At 41.7% G+C, this 8,361-nt stretch overlaps 1 protein-coding gene across 13 annotated transcripts in view; it reads right to left on the reverse strand.

The window, feature by feature from the left end:
• The window catches only part of fbrsl1 (fibrosin-like 1), a gene marked incomplete at its 5' end in the record, with an annotated part of 231,453 nt that overhangs the window by 11,636 nt on the left and 211,456 nt on the right, over positions 1–8,361 (reverse strand). For 11 of the 13 annotated variants that reach the window (XM_014018722.1, XM_014018716.1, XM_014018717.1 and 8 more), the window contains 3 exon segments: positions 583–678; positions 882–932; positions 6,318–6,568. In XM_014018722.1, the coding sequence (XP_013874176.1) occupies positions 583–678; positions 882–932; positions 6,318–6,568 (398 nt within the window). 13 annotated transcript variants of the gene reach the window in all.

An 8,361-nucleotide genomic window follows, 5' to 3' on the forward strand; every position in this document is an offset into this window, starting at 1 on the left:
TACATATACATATAATTTAAACTAGTAATTTTAGTTGGTAGCATGCTAATTTATGAGAAACAAAATAAAAAAGGTCACCTAGCATTTTTAATTTGTGTATTTGCACCCCAAAAACATGTACAATAGGTTGCCTTCAGTGGATTTGTCTGGTTAAAAACCACTTAAATAAATAAACAAATTTTATTTTCTTTTGTACACATCTTCATTTTTATTGAAAAGCATGACAGCTCAGGGGTTCGATCTATCGCCTCTCAGTAAGCAGGTCACAGGTTTGCCTCCTGTGGGTTTTCCCTGAGTACTCAGGTTTCCTCCCACAGTCTAAAAACATGTACAGTATGTTAGGTTAATTGRTAACTCTAAACTGTGGATAGAGAGTGTGAGTGGTTGTTTTGGTTGTCTCTGTGATGGACTTGTGTCCTGTCCAAGGTGTCCCCCCGCCTCTCTCACAGTGACCTGCTGGAGAACAGCTCCCCCCGCTACCCAGYRAGGAGAAGCAGATAAAGAAAATGGATGGATGGTTGTCTTCCTTCTATTCTGTGCCTGTTGCAGCCTGTAAGATGAGGGTGGGGAGGTGGGTCTGACCTTGGGCTGAAAGGCTCCTTGCAGCGAGCTGAAGGGTCCTGAGTGTGGGAGCAGCGGGGGCATGCCTGGCATGGTTGGGGGATAGGAGGGGAAGAACTGGGGACAACAGAGGATGAAGGGGGTGGGGTGGGGGGACAAAGAAAAGAAAATCATACAGAGACACAAACAGGACTCAAGCATGTGAACAAACAAAGTCACAGCCACAAGAAATGTTCTCACGGCAACATTCAAATATGTCAAATATTTGATTTGCCAAATGCAAAGAGCAGATTTACATAAGAATCACAAAGAAAACTCACATTTGAATGTCTGATGAATGGATTGTCCAGCTTGGGGGTGTATTTGTCGAACTGGTGGAGGAAAAGAGAGGACAGAGTTAGGAAACAAAAAGCTTTTGTGCAAAAAAACAACCCACAATAAACATTGCTAACAAAATAAAAAGTAAAACACAAATTCATCTGTTATTGAGCAAGTTTAAAGCCAACATAATAAGGCCCGGGGAGAAGCAGCTTGCTTGCACTGGTCATGGGTTAAATATATAAAAACATGGTCAGATAGGCAGTTAAATCACAACCATTAAACCACTTCAGAAGACTGTCATGGCTGAACGGACGATTTTCCAATCAAGTACACAGACACYGGGTTTTAATAAATCCTTTTAAAAGCCAGACTGAATGTTTCCATTTATTGGAAAATTTAATATAATACTACTTACAAAAAGAAAAACAGATAGTAAAAGACAAAATGGAGGAATGTAGTTCTTTTTTCTGGGTTAGAAAAGCAGACCCAGAGTGAGATCAGGTCTGTGAGAGAAACTGGGTACATAAAAAAAATGAACAGAGCGAGTCTCATTTGACTGAATCTGAAATGAGGCATTTGCAACGGTTAGGAGCTAATTTAGGACAGATCAGCATGAAACTGACAACCTTCACACTGTGACACGATGTGAAGAGATCTTTCCTGTGCCGGGGATTATGCCTGTTAGGATCATTTCGTTGGAATTTGTCATAATAAAAACTGTGTGGTAAATTGAAAAAAAAAAAATGAAATAATGTTTTTGATCATGCCCTGGAGACACGGGGGAAGTAGTCAGCTAGCTGAGCAGGAGGGCAGGGGAGGACAGAAAGGAAAGGTCGTCCCACACATGAATGAGAACCTTGTATGTCTTGTTTGTGAGCGAACACTGCTCCTCTATTTAGAAAATTGCTAATTACATGCAACAGTAAATTATTCCTCTTTTTTTTTTGAAAAAACACAAACTATTTGCAGGTACTTTTCACAAGTGCTTCTGCAAATCTCTCGTGGCAGAYGCACACTCTAAAAATGAAATGTTGGATTTACTYAACCATGYTATGTTACCTGGTTCCACTTAACTGAGTTGAGTAAATTCAAAGCAACRTACTYGTGTTCTTTGGMTAAAAAACTGGTATATTGMTTTGAATTTACTCAACTCAGTTAAGTGGAACCAGGTAACATAACATGGTTAAGTAAATYCAACATTTCATTTTTTRCAGTGCAGAGGTTTGGGGTTTTTCGTAAAACGGGAGGAAGAAATGACGGAATCACGCGAGCTGCGACTTGGGTGCTTGAGGAGAAGTGGGTGCCCGTTTGGCTGAGTTAGAGGTGGAGCTACATCTGCGTGGGTAAGGGGCCCCTCATGTTGTTGTGGGGTGTGGGGCGTGGGTGCTCCCCACATCAGCACAGAAAATGGCAGCAGTGGTATTGGCGGCCCTGTCTGCGGGAGATAATGGGCCCATATCAAAGACAGACAGCCTATTGAGAGGAAAAAGCTAAACCATCGTCTGAGCTCATTAAACAGCTCCACTGCATTTCTGAAGGTGCGGCCYGTTTATTGTCTGACACAGGGGAAAAAAAATGGCCGAATGGTTTACGGCCTTGTAAAAAGACAAAAAGGAAAACACAAAAGCTTGCCTTTTTTAATTTATAGAAGCTGTCGCAGATTTACGGCAAACAGCTCCGACTAATTAAAGCTTTATATTTCATCTTAAAAACATTTCTTGTGCAAAGACACGGCAGGGGCAAGGAGGCTGCCATTCACCGCTACCATTTGGCAAGCCAGCTGCTTGAGGGCGTAAAGCAATAAACTAATATAGGAGCTTCATAATTTCATTAATTACGGCCATTAGCCGAAGGCTGTTACATAGCTGAAATGACACGGGGCATCTAGAGAGCAGGGTAAAATAAAAGCAGGAGACGAAGCACAGCTGGGAAACACCACTTCAGCCTTTTTTATATAAAAACAGTAAAAAAACAACAGGATTACTCCTGATTCTCTGAGAGRACAAACAGAAGAATAACAGAATACTAAAGAGTGAGAAGAGGGGATAAAGGTATGAGTTAAGTAAGAACAACAGTATATGATTTTAACGTTGCACAACAAAACTTAGGGGGAATTAAGGAGCAGATTTAAGGGAGGGGAGAATTAGAGAAACAAGGAAAATCCTCTKTTTTATGTTCAAAGAAAATACTATGCATTGCACAGAACTCTAGCCATGTCAGGAATGAACAGCAGGCCAGATAACAACATGTGCTGGCTCAGGCACTCTGTACTTATCTGAGACCGGCCACAAATACCAGCACTTTGATTTCTAATGCACAGGATGGGAATAATCTTAGTAAGGGGRCCTTAATGGGACCACAGGCTCTTAATCAGAGGTCATGACGTGATGGATTAGATCTATTAAACTAATGCCTAAAAGCTACAAATGGTGAACCCATCTGAAAAGACTTGTCAGAGATTGGTGTGCATTCAAAAATGATGAATGAATACTCATAACCGTTTTTTTTACCCAGCTCTGTGCTAATCTGAGAGCTGCCAGTGTTGCCCCCCCCAGTGCAGCCCCCACATTTCTCAAACTTGATGGCAGTCGAGGCACGGAAGCAATTAGGAACATTATCAAAACAGTTTTATAGTGATGTCATTCCTCTTTATCTGCAATGAAGTCATTTGACCAAGTGCAAAGCTTTGAATTGGTAATTGTAAAGAATGGCTGGCAGTGGACTGTGAACAAGTGCACACACACACACACACACACACACACACACACACACACNCAGAGGAAACTCATTTCAGCTGCTTGGATCTGTGATCTCCTTCTTTCAGTCACTACCCAAAGCTCCTGACCATAGATGAGGGTAGGAACGTAGATCGACTGGTAAACACTCCACTTTATTCCCACTCTAGTCCACATTTCATCAAGCTAGCTCCACTTGGTCCGTTTCATGACACCAACTTTGAAGGTTTATTTTACTTGAGTATTTTAGTTTTTAGTGGCTCAGATGGTAGAACTGATGCCTCTCAGCAAGAAGGTCGCTGGTTCAAATCCCAGCCCAGGGACCTTTCTGGGTAGAGTTTGCATGTTCTCTCCGTGCATGTGTGGGTTCTCTCCGGGTACTCCGGCTTCCTCCCACAGACCAAAAACATGACTGTTAGGTTAATTAACTAAATTGTCCCTAGCTGTGAGTGAGAGAGTGAATGCTTGTTTGTCTTGTTTGTCTCCATGTGTCTCTGTGATGGACTGAGACCTGTCCAGGGTGAACCCCGCCCCTCACACTGGGACTGCTGGATATGGGCACCAGTGACTTTAGAAAAGGAATAAACAGGTATAGATAATGGGTGGATTTTAGTATTTTTATTATTTATGTAGTTTGAGTACAGGCCAATATATTTGTCTTTCACTGAGGCTTAGACTGAAACTTAGAAATGCTCTCCACCTGTCAGTTTGTCAGTGCTGAATGGTGACGGGACATCAGTGACAGTTTGTGTCGAGTTATATCTTGTATAAACTCCTAGACCCAAATCTTATTTAAACTTCAACATTTACCTTCTGGTTCAAACTTGTAAACATATTTCAGCCCCAGACGAGGACACAGAGATACTTGGGAATACTAAGTACATCAGCATGAAATTGTACCTGCTAAGTATGAGGTGTAGTATTTAATTTGTAATTTAACCACTTTTTTTAGTGACTGGTTTTGTTGTAACTTGTAGTTTGATGTTGTTACCAGCAGATGGCGACATTCAAAAAGAAAAGGGAAATAATTGCCTCTTTCTTTGCCTTGTTTACATTCCCACAGTGTGTGATCCATTCAGTGTGTGGTGGACACCAATGACTTCTGAATTATACACATCAATCTGTTGCACTCACATGTGGATTAGATTTATTTTACTTTAATTCATTTTGACTCAGAATATTTGACTGAAAAGCCATCTTCAGTTTCATCATGTTTTTCTGTGGACTCTGCTGTTGTGGGTCAGTGTTTGATCAAAAACAACACAATGTGTTCTACTGCAGGCACTTTATCAAGTAAAGAGAAATATATCACATTTACAGTTTTACATCCTTTTAAACCTGTTGGAGTGTTTCTGCTCTGTTTCAGGCTCAGATTAACTGAAGAAAATTCAAATCAAGGCCAGAAACTGAGAAGAGGTCATTGTTCATTGTGAGTTTCTCACACTGTCTGTCCTCCATCAGCAGGTTCACACTGAATCATCCCTCAGAGGAGGAGCAGGAGGAGCAGGAGGAGGAGGAGGAGGAGGAGGAGCAGGAGGAGGAGGATCAGATCAGATCAGGGAAGCTGGACAAGTTTCAGGATGTGTCTGTCCCAGTCTGCTGTCTGTGATCATGTTGCATAACAACACTGTGTGTGTGTGTGTGTGTGTGTGTGTGTGTGTGTGTGTGTGTGTGTCCCGGTGGTTCCGGTTGCTGCAGGAAGGAGGGGGTCTGCTGCAGCAGAGATGCTTCTGGCTGCAGGAGGAACCCTGAGCTGAGGAGGAGGCCTTGCTGCGCAGCACCTCCTCTTCCTCCCTCAACGAGCAGGAGGATGCTCTTCATCTCCCCTCCTCCTCCTCCTCCTCACCCAGCCCCACCGCCCCCCTCCAGGAGCCGATAAACAACCCGACCAGCACCGGAGGCAGCAGATGGAGAGTCGCCTCTGAAGAACGGAGAGAGCAGCAGAGTTGCTCTCCTCCTCTTCTTCCTCCTCCTCCTCCTCCTCTTCTTCCTCCCCACTGCAGCAGAAGAAAACTCTCGGTAAGCTCTCACACACCGTCGATCTCTGCTGGCTTCTCCGACACACACACACACACACACACACACACACAGACCTGAACATTTAAATACATCCATATGAAACCTATCGAAAACGCTTTAATCATCAGCAAAGATTGAACGGCAGAATTAACGTGAAAGGAAAAAGAAAAGTAATGATTTTAAATGGAATATTACAATACGCCTGTTGGCAGACGTGAGTCAGACAACTGTTTCTCTGAGGCTCGATGGGTACGAATGTGCTTTTATATATTAAACTACCACGGATGAAAACGTTAAAGGGATTGTTGGGTCTAAACAGAAAATGTATTTGACGGCGTCTGACTGACATGAGCTGTGTGGATCTAAACCAGCAAAGATATGCTGATGTGTGTGTTTGCATAAAGGGAGGTGACATAAGGAGGGCCTTTTTTTTCTTTCTGACGTGGATGTGAAAGCTTTAGCAAAACAGTATGAGGCAATGAAAATGAAGTCATTTATTTTTAAGATAAAGGGGTTTGCGCAGCTACAGGATTTATCTGGTAAACATAAGAAAAAAGATAAAGGGAGGAATCGATTGAAGAGAAGATTGGAGGGGGCGGTGACGGTGAGCTGGTGGGAAGTTATGGGAGCTTCTGCTTTATAAAAATTTTATTTATTTATTTATTTTTTACTTATCCTCACATTTCTGGCTTGGGTACGCACCATGGGGGGTGCGGTGGGCGGGGTGAGGATGGCGGCCGGGGGAAGACTGGCGGGGAAGGGCGTGAAGGTGTGCTGATGGGTGTGTTGGTGCTGGTGCATGTGCTGGTGTTGGTGAAACTCGGCCCTCAGGAGCGACACGGGGGCCAGCGGCGAGGCAGGCGGCCCCCGGCCCCGCTCTGAACTCTGAACCAGGAAGCGGTTGTTCAGCTCCTGCCTCAGAAGGTCATGCTCTGCAAGAAAGGAGAGCGAGGAAAACAAAACCAAAAAAAAAAACAAAACAACAAAACAAAACAAAACAAAAAACAAAAGAAAAAATGGGGAGGGAAGGGGGGGGGGGCACAAGAAAAAAAAGGCACAAGCGCCCAGTCAGTCTTCACAACATAGATAGAAGAAGAAATAGTCACCTGGCATTCTCTGTTTCTCCAGCTCATGCTGTGAGGGTTTTCTACGTGGGGACTCATTGGTGGTGGTAAGAGAGTTGCCTGTGACAATGTGCCAATCAGAATCCCCGAATGAGGCTGGCAATACATGATTGGTTGGTTGAATGATATCAACAGGCTGGTATCTAAAGACAAGAGAGAACCAAGAGTCATCCCAGCAGAAAACACACACACGCTTGCCCTCTATTAGAAAGTCAAAGCATAAACTAGCATCTTTTCTTCTGCATAACGGAGACACCCATCACCACTGGAGACGGTTTTCTTTGGAAACCCGACAATTTGTCTGTTTTAAATAAAACTGTCGAGCATGGCGTCAAACTGACACCAGCGTTAGAAAATGAATGAACCATATTTCCTTTAGCACAGCTCCGTTTACAGAGCTCTCAAAGGGTCTCCAGCTGGGATGGCTGTCCAGTTGTTAGCTGACAAGTTCATCTAAGGCATTTATTACTAACACTAAGACTTTCTTAAAATATAAACACTTTGCTAAAAACAGTCCACTGGTTCATGGTGTCCTCAACCAGTGAGCTCAAAATCATTTGTTTAAACAATTAAAGGTTTCTTTTCATTCTTCGTGACTTTATCTGGGAAGGCTTTTAAAAGCCAACAAATAAATGGTTTTCTGAGGTGTATGTCGCAACTGAACAAACTGAGTTCCTGATAATATCTACCATAACCCTAAAGGAATATGTTTCCCTTCAGGCAAAATTAAACTGAATACCATGGTCACTGAGTAGTATTAGCTTTAAAATAGTATACTACTGTATAAATAAAGCAATAGTCAAACAAAATTTTGATCTGACAGTGCAAACATTCTGTGGAAAATGGATTAAAATGGAATTTGGAGAGAATGCTGAAAGCAATCTTTTCATTACAAGCCAAACTGAAATGAAAGCGTGCTCCTGATTAATAACAGAGACCATGAGTGGTACCTTGTAAACTACAAAACCAGCCTTTAAACTCAAAGATGGAGAGACAAACAGTGAAACTGGATAGATTTGGCAACTTTAAACAGCCACATTCATCGTTTTTAAAAAGTTACAATGTAATAAAAAGCACTTACCAGAGAAGCTCATTGTACATTGTTTGTTTCAGCTCCATTTATCATTTTTATTCATTTTAGTTCGAAGGCCAGCTGTACGGTTCCTAAGAACTTGTCTTTCTAATGTAAACTTTTTATTCTTATTGCTATAACTGTAACATGAATACAGAGGAGCTGTACAGTCAAGTTTAATGCAATTGAAGAATGAAATACACTGTAAAAAAGTGGTTCAAACATTTTAAACTCTAATTGGTACAGACTGAATAGTATGGTAAAGCAACTACATGATAAATTTAAGAAAGTGTATAGCCACAAACATGTTAAGTTTGTCTGATTAGATATACTTTTTATGGAAAAAAACATAAAAGAGACATATTTTAATGCTATTTTATAAAAGCAAAGACAAAAATCAAAGCCAAAACTAAAAATCCTGTGTTGCTAATTCAGCAATGGCTTGTTCTTTGTCTTTTTTTGTTTCAAAATAAAATCGCAAAAGGAAAACAACCGTATTGTTTTTTTTTTGTTTTACCATTTTCAAAAT

The sequence above is a fragment of the Austrofundulus limnaeus genome, unplaced genomic scaffold (genome assembly GCF_001266775.1).
Source record: "Austrofundulus limnaeus strain Quisiro unplaced genomic scaffold, Austrofundulus_limnaeus-1.0 Scaffold200, whole genome shotgun sequence".
Lineage (NCBI taxonomy): Eukaryota > Metazoa > Chordata > Actinopteri > Cyprinodontiformes > Rivulidae > Austrofundulus > Austrofundulus limnaeus.